At 36.4% G+C, this 22,261-nt stretch overlaps 3 protein-coding genes across 3 annotated transcripts; 2 read left to right on the top strand and 1 right to left on the bottom strand.

Moving 5' to 3' along the window:
* Window positions 1–205: 205 nt before the first annotated feature.
* Window positions 206–21,806, top strand: LOC135696692 (monocarboxylate transporter 13). The gene is made up of 4 exons (XM_089113620.1): window positions 206–692; window positions 18,770–19,359; window positions 19,576–19,945; window positions 20,291–21,806. Exons 1-4 carry the CDS (start codon window positions 521–523, stop codon window positions 20,686–20,688), a joined length of 1,530 nt encoding a protein of 509 aa, XP_088969746.1. The 5' UTR covers window positions 206–520; the 3' UTR covers window positions 20,689–21,806.
* On the top strand, window positions 6,298–7,661 carry LOC135696695 (uncharacterized). Its single transcript, XM_065216178.2, has one exon. It carries the CDS (start codon window positions 6,377–6,379, stop codon window positions 7,598–7,600), a length of 1,224 nt encoding a protein of 407 aa, XP_065072250.2. The 5' UTR covers window positions 6,298–6,376; the 3' UTR covers window positions 7,601–7,661.
* On the bottom strand, window positions 9,013–16,733 carry LOC135696696 (uncharacterized). Its single transcript, XM_065216179.2, has 2 exons — window positions 16,002–16,733; window positions 9,013–11,135 (listed from the first exon to the last, which is right to left on the bottom strand). Exons 1-2 carry the CDS (start codon window positions 16,419–16,421, stop codon window positions 10,434–10,436), a joined length of 1,122 nt encoding a protein of 373 aa, XP_065072251.2. The 5' UTR covers window positions 16,422–16,733; the 3' UTR covers window positions 9,013–10,433.
* Window positions 21,807–22,261: the final 455 nt, after the last annotated feature.

Below are 22,261 nucleotides of genomic sequence, written 5' to 3'. Positions count from 1 at the left end.
CCCCTGGGTGTGTCATTGACAAGATTAAAAGTCACGAGGGCTTTACCAGACTGTCAATCTTGTCAGAAACAAGGCAATAATGCTAGTCATGAAGGGCACCAATTTTTGCTGAGCCCCCCCCCCCTACTCCCAAGGCGAAAAAGACCAACCCGCCACTGTATAGTATTTGAAAAGTATTATTTAATATTTCAATTTTTATTATAAAATTTTAGTACATGATCCGTTGGCTTTGTTTTTCAATTTTTTTTGCATATTTGTGTAGGGATTGGGGAAAATTCAAAGTTGTAAGGGAATGTAGGGGAAAACAAGGAGACAGCAAATGCAAGGTAAATGCAAAGAAAAACGCATGCGCCGTAGCGAAATATTGCAAGGAGCACTGCTAAAGGGCGTCAAGTACCTGCAGCTAGACCTGTGTACCTGGCTAGACAGAAGAGATCTATGTCATAGACCTCAGGACTTTCTCTGTTTCTAATTAAAATCCCGACCTCCAAATTATCAGCAAAGAAATTTCTGGTAATAAATGGCTGAAAACGACGTAGAACGGACAAAAAGCAGAAAACAAGTTCTCTTTCAGTGCATTCTGTGTGCTTCAGCATTTCTAGTCCAGTTTACAGCGTTTGGATTTTACCGCGGGTTCGGATCCATTTATGTGTCGATGCAGGAAAAGTTTACAGAGAGCAACGCATTGATAGGTAAACAAATACAATTCGCTGCTTATTTCTAAGATTTTTTAACTATTTAACTTGCTAACTGTAAATAAAATCTTGTTTTAAACAATCCCTGTATAGGTAGGCCGCCAATCAACAAAGTCAATAAAGAATTCTGCCTGCATACTGCTAACAGGATAGAAATAGGAAGGCATTCTCTGGCCTTCCTCTGTTATGTTTTTATCTGCGTGAGATATATTGCTCAATTATTCTTCCATTTTCTCATTTTACTCTCTATTCCTCTTCTAATATGTGCAAAATTCTAAAATTCTAAAATTAAAATTTTTGGTAGGGCTTCGCCATAAAATTTTCAAATGTCTATACAAACAGGACTATCTATCAAATCGACTGATCAATTGAACTAATAAGTGGGCGTCTCAAATAAAGGGCCGCCACATCCAACTGGTCAGCAATAATAGGCCAGATACCAAGAGGCATTTTGCCGTCGCCTGTGATCTTACACATCCGCTGCATATATCGCGAGCTTGAAAATTTCCTTTTGGATGAAGCGTGTTTATATCTTATAATCGTTTTTCTGCAGACTGCCCTTGAGATCATGCGAGCTTTGGTATTTCCACGCGGCGGCCATTACTATAATCTTAATCTCCCTTGCGTTTCTGTATGGAACAATCAACCATTGAGCTGGTGAGGCAAAATCACTCAAGCGGTAAAAGGGCTCAGTACGGGAAATTGCAAGTTAAACAAAGAAAAACCAAGATTTTCGAAAATTAGCATAATTTCAAAAGGTTAGTTACACATTGCTAGCTTGCTGATTAATTTCAAAAGTTTTAAGCCATAAATTGTATTGTTAAATAGGGTTTCAAGATTTTTAAAATATTTATTGGTGCGGCGCTCGCACTGCCCACTGGCCTAGGCAATGTTTACCTTTTCAGGTAAACTGTTTTTGGGTTTATTTGCAAAAATACCAAATATAATTTCAAAATTGGGTTTATTTTGTATTTTATAAGTAAAAGGGTAGGGGTAAGCAAGTACTCTTTTATCATTATGACAACTTGTTAAATGAACACTCCCCTACTTCGGAAACCCCATGCATATGACTTCTGGTAAAAATTTCAGTTGTAAGGAGTGAAAAGTGTTATGATAACTATCCTTATCAAGTTTTTTCCATGACAAGACCTTCCCTTTAACACCCATCAGCAAATCAGACTTTTATTTACGGACATCAGGATGTTGTAGGAAGGGGGCGTGGCTGAATCAGGATTGAAGATGACCTCTTTCTCCACGATTCCTTAATGTTACGATAAAAAATTAACACAAGATGGTTTCATAAGCGTGACATTTTTGTAAATAAGCCCAAAAACAATCTTCCTAGAAATATAAATATTCTTTAAACCAGAGTGCCCTTATCAACGCCATGGTGAAAAAATATTTTGAAAATTCCAAGACCCGTACACAAACAAAAATTATGGCTTAAAACTTTCTAAATGCATACGGTAAGCTGACAAAATATAACTTTCCTTCCTAAATCAAATAGATTTTCTAAGATTTTGGGTTTCGATTGCCAGCTTCGGAATTTCCCATACTGAGCCCTTATGCGGAATCGTCTTTTTGCCCTTTTATCGCACGAGCACGAGTGATTTTGCCTCACTCGCTTATATATCCGTAATGAGGTTGTATAGTGAACCTATTGCTCTAGAGAACTCCTTAGCAACACCGTTGAAAACTGGCTGTAAGAAACAAAGATGGCGAACAATGTGAATCAGAATGAAAAGCAAAGCAGTCAGGAAGACACGGAAGCAAAATCGTGTTTTATTCATTTTAAAGATGTTTCACTATCTTTACCAATTCTTTCGGAAACATGTCTAAAGAAGTTAATATCGTGTCGTTAGAGATGGGCTGCTATAAGCGGTGAAAAACGGGTTAATGCCCCCAAACTGGCACCAAAGCTTTTGTTTTCTTTTTTTCCAGAAATTCTAAAGCCGGGTGTAATTTTTTAGGAACAAAGCAATATGACGACGAGAATCCAATGTCACGAAATAAATTTTCAAAATAAATTAAATTTAAGAGTATACTAATATTTCGCCCCGGAATAAAGGGCTTCATCAGAGTCACTCTGATGAAGCCCTGTATGCCGGGGCGAAATATTAGTATACTCTTAAATTTAATTTATTTTGAAAATTTATTTCGTGACATTGGATTCTCGTCGTCATATTGCTTTGTTCCTGTATACCTTTCATTTTAAAATCTCATTGCAAGATTCACAGAATCCGGCGGACAGCCTATCCTGCGGTTTTTCCTTCTCACACTTTGTAATTTTTTAGCTTTTTTTCTAAAGCCGATTCACCAAAACAATCTTAGGAGTGCACACCTCCGTCGTTTTGGTATCCAAGTACCCCCTCCCCCCCCCCGGGGTTAATGCCGAAAAAAATACGAAGTATTTCTAGACGACGAGTGTTGCCTTAAAAAGAAATGTGCTATATCATTCTTTAGGTAACTGTGCTTAGTAATCTCTTAACCCTATCCAGACTAGGCTTTTTGAAACTTTCGGGAGACTAGGGGGGGGCACAAAGTGCCCCCCTCCGTAATTTCTTTGTCCCTCTAGCTAGGACAATGAACTTTGTTTGGATGGTACTCTTATCTGCTCTCCACATTTTAGTATTTTTGTTCAATTTTTAAGTCACGTGGTTTTACGATGACGTCATCATAATGGTGGCCGGGTGAAGCAAAAATTTAGAAAATTTTAGAAAATCTTAAAATATTCATTAATTCCAAAGCATTGGGCTAAGATATTAAAATAAGCAAATTTGATGCATTTTCTAATAGAAACAAGAAGATTGACACAATTTTAATGCTACTTCTCAAAATTATTAACGTTCCAAACAAAAGAACTCAACATATTTTGTATTTGGCTATAGTTTTTTCTATATAACTAAATGATCGATACAACCAAATGTCATGTTTGAGTTCATTTTTAATGCCTTAGCAGACAAATTATTCTAATCTTGCAGTTTTAATAATGTAATACCTATAAATATGTCAACAAATGTGTGCGCATGCGCAGAAGAAAAATCATAGAAAAGGATGTTGAATTTGAATTTTCTGGTTAGAATCATGAAAAGAGCACAAATTAATGCCTAGATACTAATTTTCATCAATAAATCTACTTTTGTTGCGAATCCGTGGCAGATTGAACTATTTTTTACTTGACTAGTTTTGAAAACGCCCCTACACAACCCCCTGATTAATAATAAAAAAATTATCTTTTTATATGAACATGTGACAGATAGGTTAAAACTAAAAGTCAGGAAGTCTGAGGGGTATTGCTTTGAAACTCCTGAAATTATGAAAGAAAAACCAACTAGGGGGGCACTTTGTGCCCCCCCCCCTAGTCTGGATAGGGTTAAAAATTCCCATGGCTTTAGCTTGGTTGCTATGTCTTTACCATAGAAGACATATATTGAATATGGGAATTTAATCAAAGAAATCGATCATTGTCCAAGTTGTACAACGAGTAACAGCTTGGCTTAGGAAATAGATCGAGAAACCTGATCCAGAATCTCCTGGTGCCAGCACAAATTGACGGAGTTTCGTTTTTTATATGGCCTAAACTAACCAAACAAGGTCCAAATGTAAACGAAGACCTTCTCAGAAACATTACAAAGAGAGAAACTAGCCGTTGAAGGAAAAACAGCTGTAAAGGACATTTTTGAGGATATGAGAAATAAATTATTGGCAGATTTATTCTTTAGAAGCATCATCAAGAAAATACAAAGTTTGATCGTATCGATAATCTATTCCAAATAATAGAAAATAGACGCAATTATAAATTTTATTAAAGCTCGTTTTACCAGCAAAGTTTGAAAGTTTTTCAAAAATGGAACCTTTTTCGTTAAAAACACTATATTTCTTAAAATGTTAAGGATCAAATGTTACAAAATAATATCCCAACAGTACAAAATTGCTTGATATTTTATTTCTAGTTAATAGTTCTTCTGTTGATATTCCAATGTTAATGTTCATTAATAAACCGTGTTTCATTTATTCTTCTCCCCCATCCAATTTTGGATACTTATTAAATCTAAAAAGGAACTTTCGTTATAAGCTATATTATAAAGGTTATTTTCTAAAACTTCGCAAGACCTTTCCAATTTAAAGTCAACATTACAAGAGATGAGAGTATGGGGCATATTTGATAAAACAAAACTTAAATATATTGCGTCGGATTTTCCTTCAGTTAAAATCTATTTTAATACAGTTTCTGGCCATCCCTAAGACACCATAACTCTATAATTTTTCTTGTCGCCAACCATGGTGACAGCCTTTCCTAAGCCCTTTCAAGTCTTTGATATTTGGCCCCTCCACTTTCAAATACGTTTCGCCAGCCCTGCTGTTGACATTTATGTTGACAAAGAACGTCATAAACAAACCTGTGACAAAAATAGAACCCAGAAAGCCGAAGTTATGCCAACTCATCATTTAATGACAATAAGATTTTGATGACGTCATGCAAAATTTCTGATGACGTCATAATGAAAATACTGATGTCGACAAATCATGCTTAAATATACATCAATTGAAAGCATGCAACGAGACGAGTCGAAATATTTAACTTGCGTCAAAAAATGACACTCCAGTAAAGAGCTAGCAATTGTTTTGTCTGACTTTTTACCGTTAAATGGCGTCATCAGTCCCGTGACACCCAGGCATTTTCAAAAGTCACCTGGCAGATTATGAAAGCCTAGACTCCATACTACAAAAATCCGTTGAGAAAGCAAACATTAGCTTGAATGTCAGATTGTCAGGCTATATGTCCTGTCTAGTAGGGAAAATTGACACAAGACAAACTTTACCCAAGGAGGGCCCGGCTTTTTGGCCTCCGATGTAACGAACTACCGATAAAGGATCAATTACCTTTGCCTGATTAATCCTTTATTGATTTAAAAAACATGAGGGTGTTTGAATAACCTCAAAACTTTTTTCAACTAAACGGATTTTAACTGAAATTTCTGTCAGGATACTTAAAATGTGTACTATTGGAGGTGTGCTGTCAGGATACTATTGGAGGTGTGACACCCCCACACCCCCCGGTCGCAACGCCCCTTCAGAAAATGTTTTAAACTAACAGAAATTTTGAAAATAGAAAAAGTCCAAAGTAAACGAAGGTTTCCAAAGTTTTTTGTTCAAGTCTGAAATCGTTGCTTTGCGGTTTTTTTGTATATCTTAAGTTAGGAAAAATTTTTGACAACAATGGCCCTGGGCGCACTGGTTTCTGACATACAACTCATTGTACGGTATTTTTAAAAGGGGAAAATCAAGAATACTTTTTCAAGTTTGACAAAGATAATCCACTTGAAAATTCGAGCGCGCTGCAGGTCATGTGTGAAATGGTTGTTTGGTTAATGTAAAGTGGGATAAAAAAAGAACGATTTGACTTTGGGTGTTGTGTGGCGCCAGAAAAACGCGTTAATTGCTAACCATTTCCGTTTTCCACGGCTCGTCATGCTCTGGGACAGGAGGGTGGAGCGTTTGAAGTATTAAGTCCTGGGCGCACTGTTATCTTTGACAAAGGTAATCCGATTTCCGCTTAAAATTTATTGCGCATGGCATTGTGTTGGAAATGGTTGTTTGCTGTGTGATTAATAAAAGTGGTTGCGGTTTACCTGCCTTGAACACTGAATTTGACTTTACAAAGCAGGTAACATAACATCATGGACGAGGAAGATGTATTCGAATTCGTTTCTGCATGGTCTCTCACAGCCAATGTGCTTTTGAATTCAGTTTCCCAACTGCCATGTTTTCAGATGGCAATCACAGCTCAGCAACAACAACAAAGTAATCTCCAACTTGTTATCCGCAATCGCCAGAGACGAAAATCGAAGCGAAAACCACTGTTTTGGATAGTTCCTCGCCCGCCTAATTCTTGGTTAGAACACACAATTATTGATGAAAGTATACCTGAATACGAATTCAAACGTCGTTTACACGTAACAAAAGCGACATTTTGGGCGTTAGCCAGGGTTTGCAAGAATAATATCACAAGAGAAAACACCAATTTCAGAGCATCTCTTTCCCCAGAAAAAATTTTGGCTATTGCACTTTACAGATTGGCCCATGGTGTTTCGTACCGGGTTTGTGCAGACGTTTTTAATGTTGGAAAAACAACTGCTAGAGAAACGTTTGAAGATTGTGTGAGTGCATTGGACACTGTTAAAGGTAATTTTATAAAGTTTCCTTCCACATTGCAAGAAAAACAAAATGCTATTGATTCTTTTGCTGAGAGATCAAGTTTACCAAATGTTATCGGTGCAATTGATGGAACCCATATACGCATAAAGGCCCCTAAAGAAAACAGAGAAGATTACCTCAGCCAATACCATCAATATGATGTTGTTTGCCAAGGTGTGGTTGATGGTCACACCCGTTTTCTTGACATTGTAGCAGGCTTCCCTGGCTCAATGCACGACTCCAGAGTTTTAAGAAATACCAAAATATCTCGTTTTCTTGATGAAGGATTTTCTGTTCCTCAAGTAAAAGTTAACGGAAAAATAGTTTCCCCATACCTTGTTGGTAATAGTGCCTACCCTTTGATGACTTCTATTTTAAAGCCATTCTCTGACAGCACTACTGACTCAGCTGAGAAAAAATTTAACATCGAGATTTCCCGGGCTCATGTACCAATTGAATGCGCCTTTGGGGTTTTGAAATCCAGATTTCAGATCTTAATGAAGAAAATAGATGATACTCTAGAGCGATCAAACCAAATAATTGTTGCATGCTGTGTTTTGCACAACATCTGCATTGGAAATGGAGATGAATGGGAAATCCCAGAAGTGGAAAATGATACCAAAGTTGCTATATCTGGGGAAAATGATCGATTTAATGGCAAAGAACTGAGAGAAACAATAAAAGAATATATTTTCAACATAAATTAGCAATATTGATTTTTTAAAGAGCATTTATTAAGAATAACAAAGATATAACATGATCAATGTATTTTGAATTTTTTTCTGTAAATCAGGTTTCAGTGCATTAGTGTTACATTTTGTTTTTATCTGATATTTTATCAAGTCAAGGGGCAAGTCACACCATAAATTCTTAAAAATCCATTCAAATATAAATTAATGTCATTACAGCTCAATAAATCTTTTCAAAGCCCAAGGAAACAGTATTTTTACCATTAAGTCAATTCAACAAGCCATACCTATCATCTCAAATTTTCTTTAAAAAAATTACAGTGTTTAGATCTAATAAATTTATGAAAAATTCTAAAATTTCAGCTTAAAATTCCAATTGGTTGCTGAGATATTCAAATTTAAAATTCATCAATTTTTCTACCAAAATTGCCATGGCAGCCATTTTGAATTTCCTGTCTGCCAAACACTTCTTTATGGATTGATTCCTCTATGAATAATTCACTGACTTCTCAATTCAAATACAACTTTGCACATACATTATAGGGTGATTAGTTATCTCAGAAATATCAATGCTATTTTCTAAAATCATTCCCTAATTGGCACCCAGATAAAGTTGTAGGGACCTTAATAACACAGGCAAGCTGGCACAAAGCACTTATCCTCTCATCTAAGCCAATGGAATGATCTTGATCAAAAAGCTGGGTGCATAAACTTTACTTTAATATCACAATTTGTTTCATCAATGTGGCATGCAATACCAAGCCACACATGATCATTTTAGTAACTGACCACTCAATCAACAAATTTTGACATCAAAGGATGCTTTTAATTTGTGTCAGGAGAAAATAACTGGGGTTAAGGTCTTTTTTCTTGAAAAACAGCCAACAGATTTGAATGAGCAGGTAGCTGGAAGTCTTCCTTGAACTTATATTTACCACTAATATGAACCACTGTCAAGGAGTGTTATTGCAGCAAAAGAAGTTCCCAGTGATCAAGGATATGAAATAACGTATGAGTTGATTTTAGGAGCTACACTATCAAGACACAAGGGAAAAGAAAATACTAAAGCTTCTGACCTTCTGATCAGTCACTAAGACGATCATGTGTGGATTGATATAGCACAACACATTGATGAAACACTGATAAAATAAAGTAAAATTTATGCACCCAGCCTTTTGATCAAGGTCATTCCATTGGCTTAGATGAGAGGATAAGTGCTTTGCACCAGTAACACATCTTGCCTGTGTTATTAAGGCCCCTACAATTTCATCTGGGCACCAATACTAATTTACAGGTAATGAGCATCTTTTGATTCAATCCGAAATAAATAAGTATGAAATATTGAAACATTTATGGTACTGTATTTGTTTAACTAATATCTTGAGGTAAAGCTTAGTATTTGTGCTTGACAAATAATTTTGAATAATGAATATGCTTTATTAACACATGTACTTTTAGCTCTTTGTTGGCAAATCTTAACAATCTTAATAACTCATTTGTTCCAAGATTGTCAAACAGGTTCACTTGATAAATTGTCTGAACCTATTTTGATGTTAAATTATGATATAAGATATCAAAAGAGGCTTTCAAACATCAAACTTGTTACACAATTTCAAAGTCATTATTGCCTCAACTATCAACATATTTTTTTACAAAAGTTGGTGAAGAATAAATGAAAAATAGAGTACCATCTCAGTTTATCAATATGTTGAGATTCAAAAGATGGCAAAATATGCCTCATCTCTTGAGGGGCATTAGGGAATTATTTTAGAAAATAGCATTGACATTTCTGAGATAACCTAATACCCTATAATGTATTAGCAAAGTTGTATTTTGATTGATAAATCAATTAATAGAGGAATTAATCCATAGAGAAGTGTTTGGCAGACAGGAAATTCAAAATGGCTGAATTTTAAATTTGAATATCACAGAATCAATTAGAATTTTAAACAGAAATTTTGGATTTCTTCATAAATTTAGTAGATCTAAACACTGTAAAAAATGTCAAGCAATTCTGAGATAATGGGTGTCAAAGGTCACTTTTGCTTGTTGATTTGGCATGGAATGTCTCCATCACTAAATCTGAAAAACCTTTTAAAAAGAACATCGTTTTCAAGCGGTTTGGTCCTCTCAAGAATCAATCAATTTAATCCAAATTTAAGCAGTTTCTGTTTTGTGTTTCTTGTGGCTACTATCTTATAAATACAAATCAATGATGGGAATATTGAGATCATAAGTGTAGTAGTCAAATGGGGGTAATGGGCGTGATTCCCCCAGCATTTTTGTCAACATACAGAAAATGCCCTGATATTGTCAAAGACACCCAATTTTATAGAAAGGAGTGCCTTTGAACTTTCCAAGAACTTCTAATGTCTCTAATTGATAAGATCAATACCGTAAATCCTCGAATTAGCCCCCTGTGTGCTTATTTATTTTTGATATTTTTTTATGGGGGTTTATTTGAGGGGGGGGGCTTATAAAATTATTGTAGATATTAAGATGACATTATTAAAAGGCCTCGTTTATTTTAGCAGGAATTTCTTTATGAGAATTTAATCAATTATTATTAAAAGTATGACTTTTTTGGTAATTCAATAAAACGTTAAAGGCAACCTCAGATGGCAAAAACCATCAAAATGAGGGGTTTCAATTCGAAAATTTACGTTAGCAGTGGGGGCTTATTCGAGGGGGGTTTATTGACAATTTGTAGTTTTAGGATGGGGGGCTTTTTCGAGGGTGGGGAGCTTTTTCAAGGGTGGGGGGCCAATTCGAGGATTTACGTTATATGTACTTTGGCAATATAACATGATAACACAACAAAAAATAACATTCACTGAGTAGCATAACATGATTAATATATTTCATTTTCATCAGAGTCGCTTTGCATTTGAAGATTCTCTGGTCTCTTTCTTCTACGGGTACTGAGCCTTGGCATCTTATCTCGTGTGTGACTGGTCATAAATGCACACAGGCCGCGTGACAGTTGTTCCAAAATCTCGGTTTGCCTTCTGGAATTTTGTTCCATTCTTTCCGCTACATTAACCAGTTGTTCACTTTGAGCAGTCATTTTTGCCAATGCTAATTCAAGTTTCTTTTCCCCATCTCCTCCTGTCTCGTCTTCATTAACGCGACCCTTTCTCTTTCGTTTTCTTTCATGTCTGCTATCTATGTGAGGTGACTTTGCAGCCTCCAGATTTTTCTCTGGTCCCCTTGGCTCTACTGTTTCTAATGTGTGTTCAAATAAGGTAAATGGCGCCTCTTCTCTTGGACTTTCTTCTTGAACCAAGTCACTTTCCTTTTTCACGGCAAAGAATGGAGTATCTTTTTCACCTAAAACTAAATATGTTGTTTCTGGATCCGGCACATCTTGAGACTGATCATCGGAGTTTTCATTCTCGACACCAGCACCAACAACATAAGGAAAATTAACTACCTCTCCGGTACCCAAGACACCATCAATCACTTCGAAAAAATCGCAATCTTTGTTTTGACCTCCAGATTGGCTTTTGTTCCACTCACACACCGTCTTATACTTTTCAATGTGGTACTTAACCTGAATGAAACAAAGAACAAAATTAGTTTATATCATACAGTTCTTCTTTATACCCTTGAAACCAGAGCACCCAAATCATTCACTAAAAACTTTGTAAAGAAACTTTAAGTACCGTAAACCCTTTATTAAGCCACCTTTCTGTATTTATCCCTTCCTTATCAAGAAAAACCTCAAATTGAGCCCCCACTCTCTATTAAGCGTCCCCACTTTAGCCTTCTTTATTCCATTTCAAAATGGGACAATATTCTTTATTTTGTAACCCAAAGTCTCAGAATTTGCTCATTTTTGGTAGAGAAGTGGATAATCATGAGATAAACACACTTACAAAATTTTACTTCACCATCTTTTGTAATTTTAAAAATAGAGCAATTTGAATTTTTCCTGATTCTCAGCATTTTTGCCAATGTCCACCATTTAGAATTTAAGCTTAATGCTAAATATACTAGATGAAGGCCTCTATTTACCATCTTAATTTAAAAAATCATGTTATCCAGGCCTTCCCGGGAAAGGCGTCCGGTCGCACTCGCACGCGCTGGTACACGCTTCCCCACACCGAGGCGTGTGTTTAAACGCACGCCTGTTTTTGGAATCATTTGTTTGTTTTTTAACCAAAGCGCTGGAAACTATAAGGTGACCAAAAAACAAGACATTGTTTTGTGTTTTTTTATGCACGGTCTTGTCCACCGTACTGGGTTTTGAAGAGCTGTTGTGACGAGACTGGAATGCAATCAAATACGGAACAAATGACCGTAGCATCAGAGCTAGTAGTAGTCAGGACAGAGCGCATTTTTTATCATAGATCTGTTTTAGCATGCACATGTTTTTGAAATACCATTTTCGAATGGTAAATTAAGTTGAATTTTTAAACAAAAGTCTTCCAGTTTAGACAAGATTTGGGCCGCGTTTCTTCTGATCTGCACTCGTAAATTTGGCGTCTTCAGCCAGAAAAGTAAAGGGAGACCCGCCATAATCCAGAAAAGGAGCTCGCCATATTCCTGAAATGGGGCAATAATGACATTTTGGGCTATACTATTTAAGCCCACGACAATGAGCAATATATAACAAAGATTTGGTGCAAGTTGTGTGCGAAATATCTGATCATCAGGCATCCATCATTCTAAGGAGCTGCAATTTTTATGTGAAAGCCTTCGCTTTCTTTACGCTATTGGTTTTACACAAGTGATTTCAGTATCCAGTTCCTCACGCCAGCTGGGTTAAAGATAAGCGGAGCACAACGCAACGCAACGCTAAACAACCCTCCTCAGAAGGGTTTACGCAATATGGCATATTAATCCGACGAGGATGTCCCGTTCTTCCACATTATTTTTACAAGGTGATTCAGTCAGCTTACAATACATGATTAGCTGCTATCAAGAGAAGAGATGTTTCGATGACAAATTATTTAATGATGTTTCATTTTCATATGAAAACGGAAAAACTTGGAAAACGGCAGGTTGTGACATGAAATTTTCAAGGGTTACACTTAGAAACAGAACGATAGCGGTCTGGATTCAATTCAAAGAGAGGGAAATCTGCAATATAATTGTTCTGTTTCAAGCATTTGCACTGAAACATTTCTTGCCGTTTTCAAATCGTACCAATTTCAAATCGTGCCGTTTTCAAATCGTGTCATTTTCAAAACTATTTTCATGTCCCTTTTGATGAGACACTATTGAAAGTTGGGGCCAAAATATTAACAGTTTAAAGGGTTTCATGAAGACTGACACAATTTTTGTTGGCAAGAGGAATTGCTAGGAACTGCATCTAAAATATTTTTTCGGCAACAAATTTAGTAAAGCTCCCTGCCAGTATTCATAAGCTTTCCTTTATGGTTATGCCACCAGAGATATTTATAGTGAAAGTTGTGTGAAACTGAAGAATGGAGGTTTTTGAGGCTCCATATACTTTGTCATTAAACCTTTGTAGAAATAGGACAAAACACAAAAGCACTCCATCACACTCCAAAAACATTCTAGGTGTGCGAAATGCCAAAATTGTGCTAATTTACTCACAAAAAGGCCTCTTTTTGACTAACTTATGTATCAGGAATCCAAAAACAGTTATTGAAAATTTGTCAGACATACCCAGAGCCTTTAATTAATGAGTTGGCGAGGAGCCAGGGCCCACGCCACGAATTTCAAGGTGGAGGGGGGCAAGTTCTTTGAATAGAACTTGAATTTAATGCTACAAAACAGGGCCTCTTTGTAAATATTTTTGCTTACCAAAAAAGTGGGGGGGGGGGTAATGACCCCTCCGGCCCCCTGGTGGCGTATGCCCTGGGAGCGGTTGCTGTCAAAGCAACAAGATGTCAGATTGAGCTTTAGCCATAAGGAAATGTTTTGCTAAAAAAGCAGGATTGCATTTGTCTTTATGAAAATAAAGCCTTTTCAGTTCTAGGCACTTCAAGCACCATTTTCTTCCTTACTTGTTTAGAGTATACTCATAATCAAGCTTTTTAGATTTAAAAAGGAGCCAAAATTAAATGGAGGAGAAAATAAATGAATCAAGCTTTAACAAAACCATTAACATTGAAATATCAAAAGAATCACTGTCAACTCAAAATAAAAGATTATGCAATAAAAATTCTTCATTTCGCATATTCTTAAAATTTTTCTTTCCAGCAGTTTCTTTTCCTTCAACAGTTTTTGAGAAACTTCCTGCCAACAAACAGGCATTGGGAGCGAAGTTTAGGTTATAGAAAAAACAAGACTCCATCATTTGGTGCAGGCAACAAAGTCTTTCTGAATCAGTTTTCTCGATTTATTCCCATAGCTAAGCTGTACTTGTTGTACCACTTGGACAATGACCAACTTTCTTGACCGAATTCCCATTTTCAATTTTTTTTGTCTTCTTTGGTAAATACATAGTTACAGAGCTTAATCTGAGGTCATTTTTAAAATATTACTATGTACACTTACAGAATGGTAGACTAGAATTCTTTGCACTTTGCCTAAGAAAATTATTTTGCTTTGCAGAAAAATGGAGGGGCCATGGCTACCCTGCCACCCCACCACTCCCCCCCCCCTGTTTTGCCAGCCCTGCTAAAAAACAGAGAACGGCATTGAGGGATCAAGTATGTTACTTGCCTGTGTTACAATGACTGTTGAGCTGCTTTGATTCTTGATATTAATGAAGATGAAGGGACTTTCAAATAAACATCATGCACCCACCAGGACCCAATCCGAGCATTACATATGCTGGGTTTCATATTTACACATGTTTTGCACGATTGATTCATCCAAAAAAACCACAGGTCAAACTTACAGCATCAACTACAATGACTATGAAGTGGCATGTCGACTTTTCCACGGCTAAGGATCATTTGTAACTATTCTTTGCTATCATTGACAATAAAATAATGATTGATTCATTGTTTTTCGCAGCTCAATGTATTTCATGGGGGGTATTTCCTTAAATAAAAATTTGTTTTTACTAACAATTCTTGTGATATAATACCCAGTTTTTAAAGTGCAAATAACTGGAATACTCCAAATTTTAGTAGTCTTTGTATTTCATGGCATATTTCCTCATATGAAAATTTGTTTTTGCTCGTCATTCTTGTGATATTATACACATTTTGTCAGTTGCAATTAACTCAAAATATTTTCTGATAGTCCAAAGAATACACTTTGAGAATATTACAAGCTCTCTTTGTTCTATGATTCAAGCTATCAAACTTTTTCAATATTTTTATTCACATCAGTTAGGAATAAATTCAAACAAGTCTTGGTTATCTTGAACCCCAAATTACACTTTAACGCATGGTTATCTGCTTTATTTAAGGAAGTTGACAAATTCTGGTTAAATATTTGAAATACGAGCAAATATGGACAAATATAGAAAAGTTTTAGCTTTTGATAAAAAGCCCCACCCATTGATTGGTAAACTGGGTGCAGCATATTTGGCTAAAATGGGTCACTTTTGAAACAGCTACAAAAAGGATATCATAAAAAAATTTTCATGTAGTGTTTTCTCCAAAGTTGCTCTTTGTGGCAAAAAATCATGAAATTCTAAGACCATGGGTTAGAAATCTTGAAAGTATCTGATAATTTGATATGGAATGACTCTTTGCTTTACTCTCCACAATTGCATAAAATGAAAGTCTTTACTTTAATAAAAACAAATATAACTCTACTAAGTTTTTGTAAAAAATTCGTTTTAGCTAAAGCTCAATGCACAGAAAATTTGAAATTGATAACAGGTGTGCAACATGACAAAAATTTGCATAACAAATTTTTGCTATGACAACAACCACCAGCCACAACACTAAAATTGATTAATCTAAGGCTGTTGGTGTGCCTGACAGGTTTTCTATAGCTAATTTTATTTTCCTGATACATAAATTGTTCAAACTACCTGTGCTTTTTAAAATTAAGATGATAAATAAAGGCCTTTATTTAGTAACTTTAACATCAGGCTTAAATTAAAAATGGTGGACATTGGAAAAATGTTTATCTCATGATTATCCACTTCTTCAACAAAAATGAGCAAATTCTGAGACTTTGGGTTACATGTCTTTCATATGGAATGACCTGGTTGTCAATTGATCCTGGTTATTCTGATAAAAATAAGGAACTTACAGTTTATCAATTAGACTTTCAAAGCTACTAAGGGAGCTTCTAGAAACATTTGTATGACACTTCATACCAAAAAATAGACAAAGGCATTTTTATTTCATAAGCCGCCTCTCTAGGACTGAAAAAGAAATGACAACCCCTACCCCCGGGGGGGGGGGGGGGGGGGAGGGACCATAATACTTCAGTTTCCGAGTTGGCTAATGTTCTATCAGAACAAAAGTCATCAATGCTCGTTCCGGCAGCTTGATTTGAATTTGTATAAAAGATGGTAAACATCAATTGGAATTACCTTGCGCTTGATTTGATCGAATGTTCTTTCAGTGTCAAACGTTTTGTTGAAATTCTGAACTATCTTTTTCCAAGCTTTTCGAGAATGAGCACTGTTTAAATAATTGTAGTTATCCGCCCATAACTGTAATAAGTATTTAGTCGACTCCTCGGACCATTCCGTTCTTTTCTTTTTCAATTTTCCCAAGTCCTGCTCATTTTCGCTGGCAGCACCGTTAGAGCTCGCTGTTGTTTGTGCATTTTCTTGAAATCGTGGGTCTTGAAAGGCCATTAAACAATTGTGTTCCATCGGGTTCCCAAAATAAATCACAGGGTGAAACGGTTGTCCATTATACGGCATTCGAGAGTTATTTTGTCGATTCCGTGTCAGGAATGACTGGCTTTGTGATAGATTTGGATTTCGCCTGTTTCTCCGATCCATATCTGAAATTATAACGCACTTCAACCTTTGAATCTGGTGAGAACGGCCGAAGGTTTTTGCTTAAAACCGAAACATGTACTCTGTGTGGGCTGTGTTGCGAAAAAATTCGTCAATTGCTAATGATTACTGTTTTCCAGAGATCGTCTTTCTCTTCGGCAGCATGGCGAGGATTGAGCGATTAGTGAATTTCGTTCAATAGCAATTTTGGTGGGCGCACTAGAAAATCAGCGTTTGTTTACTGACGAGCTTAATCTCTTATGTCTATGAACAAAGGGATTAAGTTCGTCGGAAGTATTTGCGAAAATCTTGTTCAGTGCCTCAAACGTTCCGTCGTCCACCCCAGAGCAAGAAGACTCTGGAAAACGGAAATGGTTAGCAATTAACACATTTTTCTGGCGCCACACAACACCCAAAATCAAATCGTTCTTTGTTTTATCCCACTTTACATTAACCAGACAACCATTTCACACACGAATTGCAGTGTGCTCGAATTTCCAAGCGGAAATCGAATTATCTTTGTCAAACCTGAAAAGTATTCTCGATTTTCCATTTTGAAAAAGATAACGAGTTTAGCATACTGGAAAAGCCAGACCCTATGACCCTAGGACTAATAATAACTACGAAGAACCAAAAACGACTCTTTTTAATGCTTTCATGTTGACAGCTTCGGAAGCATTCCGACTTTGGCTCAAACGCATTTAACAATTGTGTCTCCTGTCCTTTCATGATTTCCACCAGTCGAATTTCGCACCGAATTCGCTACGAATTTTGTTCAAAAGCGTTTAAGATTCTTGATTTCCATGAGACTGCAAAATGCTGCGATGTTTATAGAATGTTCTCTCAAATTTAATGACATATAAAAAATATTTATGACGAATATCAAGCAAATTTGCCATATTTTGATTGGTTATCAATAAGCTGTTATAAGCTGAAAATATTGCTATAAGGATCTCAAAAGAAGCTGTTCTTGTACATTTTTGCAGGTTAACCTCAAATTGGTTTTTGGCAAAAAGATGCTCATGGATTCACCCAAAAACGTTAAATCCAGAAATATTATTTTCCGCAAACTTAATTTCCTTATACTTTCATGCCATCATTTGCTCTTACTTTGTTATGATTAAATGTGTATATGATAATCTATTTCATTGTTAATAAATTTTTTATGGAGAAATCAGCAGCTGCCCCTCCCTCTACGAGTTGAAGCAAGTCTGGCGCCCCTTTTTGGAAATTGTGCACCCCTTTTGAAGAATGAGAATCAGATGAAAAAAGGTTCTTGGACTGATAGGTTAATTCGCTTCAAGGATTACCTCAAAGTTATGTTTTTTATTCTGAAAATGGATCTGAAATTGTTGTATACAGCGTACTCTCGTCACCAAATTTTGAAAATGTTTGTACTTTTTTCGTATATTTCCCGTGTTTCTAATAGACTAACCCCCCTACCTCCCTAAAACAATGTTGCTTTCAATGCAGTATATCACAGCAATCGGTAGAAAAAGGTTTGCCACGAAAGTATGTCTTAACTTTGCTGTGACACAACATTGTTTGAAGCAGAGGGGGGGGGGGGGGGGTGAGGGAGGGGAACGGATGCATGCAAACGTTGAAAATATCACAAGTGTTCCAAGCGTTTTGGCAGTGATTGTAGGTTCAACTAAGGTGACAGTTACACTATACCGGATTGCTATCGAAGCGTAGTAACTTGCATATCGGATAGGGCAGTGACGTCGGAACGAAATTCATATTTGGGGGAGGCTGCCTATAGTTTTCTTTCTCACTCGTTACACTGTTATAAATGAAACATACTGCACTTTGACAATTATCGATAGTGAACAATGGTGATTTCTGAGATTCTTTTGCAGTTGAATAATGCCCAACGAAAATCATCTGAACATTTTCGTATTTGGATTTCATCTCTCCCCAAATTTCATTGACGTGGCCCTTGGACGAAACGCATAGCTACTTTAAATACATCAGATAGCTAGCAACGCAATCTAGCTATCCATCCAACGAACCACTTCACTTATCGCTCAGTTTTCAGGCTTGTTTTCGTCATTTTATGCAGTAGTTATTGAAAACGAATTAACAACAGCATACAGCCTCGTAAAAATCATCAAATGATTTAATCTGGTGCATTTTACGCATGAGTTTACAAAAGTACACTGCATTTTTACCAGAAATGAAAAGGAATGAAGGCGTTTCAGCAAGCGGAGCGTCGTAGTGTAACTGCTATCCCAAATATCACTCTGGAGTAAAAGTTACTTAGGCCTAAGGAACACCCGCATTAATTGCGAGGAGACTGGTAGCCTTCAGCTGTATGATTATTTTGATATGATTATTGAACTTTTTTGCAGCTTGGACCGGCTCCATGTCATTATCAATGTTGTTCCTATTGACGCCGATTACCTTCAGAGTCTTCGACCTGATTGGCTATAGACTCTCACTACTACTTGGAGGAACATTAATTGGCCTTTCACTCGTGGCGACATCATTTGCATCCAGTATTTTCGAAACCTATTTCACACTTGGACTTGTGTTTGCGATAGGACAAAGTTTGTGTTATTTTGCTCCGTTGTTGATTTTGCCCCTCTATTTCAAAAAGAACTTATCACTGGCCCACGGAATAGTGATGTGTGGGAGTAGCCTCGGAGGCCTCGCTCAGGCTCCTGGTCTCGGTTTCATCTTGCAAAAGTATGGATTCAGCAGTGGAATGCGGCTGTCTAGCGTGACTGCACTGGTTATAATAGCGGTATCTGTCTTATTTAAGCGACCTGGGGAGAGTTTTGGGCCTAATCCATTGAAGTGCAGGAAGGAGAGAAGGAAAGAAATAACGACCAAGAGTAGAAATGAAGAGATACCTTTACTAAGAAACTATGCTTACATCATGTATACTATTGCTTCCATGTTGTCATGTTTTGGGATCTTCATACCCTTTGTGCATTTGGTGAGTGGAAATTATTTGCCTCATTTTCCTTACCCTATTCTGTCACTCAACATCCTTGAGCTATTCGAATTTATAAACAAAGCTGCATCATCTGACACACTGGCACAAACAATATCGGTAATCTATCCTTGACTTCTTTTTCTTTCTTGTTCTTGATTATTCCTTTGTTAAGAACAGTGAATTTAGAAACCGAAAAATGATTGTTGTTTACTTTAGGTGCGGTTAGCGATGGATGCAGGCATTCCATATCATATGGCCGTCTTTCTACCAGGTATCATTTCATTTGCGCAAGCTGTTGGTAAAGTTACCTTTGGTAAGCTTGCATCGCTTCCAAAAGGCAACAAACTCTCTCTAAGCAAATGGGCTGCAATCATCACAGCTGTTCTAACGACCTTTGTCCCAATACTGACCTCTTTCATTTGGCTCACTGCGTATTCATTACTGTATGGTTTTGTTGATGGCGGTATGGCAGCGTGTACTATGCTTATCGTCAGAGATCTATTAACCAAGGAGCAATTTAATAGAGGATACAGTTTATATCTTATCTGCAACTGCTTTGCCCTCCTTGCTGGACCACCGTTTGCAGGTATGTTCAACCTGTTATTTGCCATAAATAAACAGGTATAATTCGTTCAAAAGTATATGTTAAATAGTATTGATCTATGTACCCAAATATAGAGGCATTTGTTGGATAGCTTTAAAAACACAGTAGAAGTGAGTTAAATGATATTTATTGAGTGATAGGACCAAAGAAGGATACTGCTTCTAGGAGCAAGCTGTTTCAGAAATTAAGATTTGAATTCGTTTTCAGGCTGCGTAAAACAGAAAATTTAATGTCACAGTTCAGATCCTCACTCTTAATGCGACTCTTTCTCTGCATGTCTCTTTGTGTGTAATTATATAAATTCGTTTTTATATAAATTCATTTCAGGATATTTGTACACGGTTTCAGGAAATTATTCCCTGGCTTTCTTTATTTCTGGTGGCTTTGCTGCTTTGGCAGGCTTTTCGATGTTTGCTGTGCAGTATTTCCATTCGAAAAATAAAAGGACTTCTTTTTCCAACTTATTGACAAATGGCTGCAATACCCAGAAAGGCAAGAAGATTGTCAGCTTCATGCAGAATTACTCCAAACCATATCAATTGCCAAATGAACAGACAACGGGAATGGCCAGTTCAAAACCTCCCACTATTCACAATTCCTTTATTTCTCTGCTTGAGTTAGACAATTCAGAAAACTATGTTGATGATTCTATTCCAGAAGAAAGCATGGAAGGGACCACCACTAGAGACATTGAAGCAAATTCCTCAGCATTTGTTCATAAATAGGATGATATGGACATTTTACAACGCACTAATTTTTAGAATGGGCATAGAGATAAAATATATAAAACCGGTTTTCGTAGATTTAAAGTTGGAATGATTATTTGAGTTTCACTTTGGAATAATTTTCTAGAAGTAGGTATGTAAATTAGCTTCTGATATTCATTCATTATTGGGAATCATTTTCCAATCATTTTCCAAGTTTTTACTGCTTTGCTAAAAAAGTTATGGAGTCATTTTGGAATGTTGATATAATGTCGATCTTATATCATCTATTATAGAACTTTTCACTCTACTAAGAAGATTTACATAGGATGCTACTAAGATCATAGTGTAAAAATATTTGCTCTCAATTCCCAGCAACCATGAGAGATTTCATTGCCATGTAGCCAGACACAATATATTATATACACAGGAAATTTGTTGTTTTCTTACAAAAATGCGGTAAAGTTTGATTCATTTGAAATATGTTTGCTACCAAATTATTCATAACAAAACACCAGTTCAGATAATTGTTCTCTAATCTAATTTAATGTACCGCTACAAAGCAACGATTCCTTGAAGATAAGTTGTTTGAAACTCTTCTGATAAGCACATATTTGTTTCATGGCTTGTGTTGGCAGATTCGGCATTTTCTGATTTAATTATCTTTTTTGCTAGAGTGTGCAAGCTTGCCACTGCTATAAACGATTTCATCAAATTTAAGCCATTCTCATGTTTAGCTATTTATAATTAGAAAGATTAAAAAACACCTAACATGCATAGACAATTATTTAATTTCTGATATTTGATAATGGTGCGTTTTTCTTAGCTCAGCTTTAGAAATATAGCGTTTAGATTAAGCAGTGGATCTAATCATTATTTAATAATGTAGTAGGCTTTGCTTGAGACCCCGTATACACGGAAAAGGTACCAATTCTGTACCAGCTCTGGGCCCATTTGGAGTCATGTTCAAATGGTTGAATGGAAGAAATTAGGAACCTGACCAATTTGGCTGGTGCTTACACGAGTCTGGGATCAGGAGAACCTGCACTTTAAAGCAGAATTTTAATGATTTAGAAAGATTTGTTTCCTTTGATATAATTAGATACTTATTTTTGCTGATAATTTTTTTAAATTTTTAATACAGTTAATCTTGTTCGTCATCACCTCTTAAGAAAGGCAAGGCATTACAACAAAAACGTGGGGAATCAACTCAGCCATGATATGAAGGATAAATGTAGTTGTTAGTCTATGGTAACGAAAGTTATCATGCATTCACTTTGGAACTCCTCTTTGTAAATCTTTTGTTGGACTTCGGGATGTTTTATTATGTTAAATGTACTTTGCTTCTGAATAAATTGGTACTGGTATATTGCGAGAATTCGCTAAAGCTGTAAAATGAAATAAAGCGCAATAAAAGTAGAAAATACTTTGTCCATAGAAATTCCCTTTCTAGTACCTTCAAAAGTAGCTATAGAACCTTGCCTCTTCCCCTCTGTTTTCGATTTCTCTCCCTTGGCAAGGTTGAGGCTTGATTTTGCATGTCCTTTGTTATAACATCAGGATGTAGCTCTAGCCCAAACCCATTCTCTAGGAA

The sequence above is a fragment of the Rhopilema esculentum genome, chromosome 18 (assembly GCF_057945365.1).
Source record: "Rhopilema esculentum isolate cy_ngs chromosome 18, ASM5794536v1, whole genome shotgun sequence".
NCBI lineage: Eukaryota > Metazoa > Cnidaria > Scyphozoa > Rhizostomeae > Rhizostomatidae > Rhopilema > Rhopilema esculentum.
This window is presented reverse-complemented; position numbering and strand designations above follow the sequence as displayed.

What these genes read in the sequence shown, in the direction of transcription:
- LOC135696696 (XM_065216179.2), bottom strand. Translation starts at nt 16,421, where the DNA reads ATGGATCGGAGAAACAGGCGAAATCCAAATCTATCACAAAGCCAGTCA. An exon ending in TCGATCAAATCAAGCGCAAG is followed by an intron (nt 11,136 to 16,001) that starts GTAATTCCAATT and finishes TGTTTCATTCAG; the next exon opens with GTTAAGTACCACATTGAAAA.
- LOC135696692 (XM_089113620.1), top strand. Translation starts at nt 521, where the DNA reads ATGGCTGAAAACGACGTAGAACGGACAAAAAGCAGAAAACAAGTTCTC. An exon ending in AGAGAGCAACGCATTGATAG is followed by an intron (nt 693 to 18,769) that starts GTAAACAAATAC and finishes ACTTTTTTGCAG; the next exon opens with CTTGGACCGGCTCCATGTCA. An exon ending in TCATACCCTTTGTGCATTTG is followed by an intron (nt 19,360 to 19,575) that starts GTGAGTGGAAAT and finishes TGTTTACTTTAG; the next exon opens with GTGCGGTTAGCGATGGATGC.
- LOC135696695 (XM_065216178.2), top strand. Translation starts at nt 6,377, where the DNA reads ATGGACGAGGAAGATGTATTCGAATTCGTTTCTGCATGGTCTCTCACA.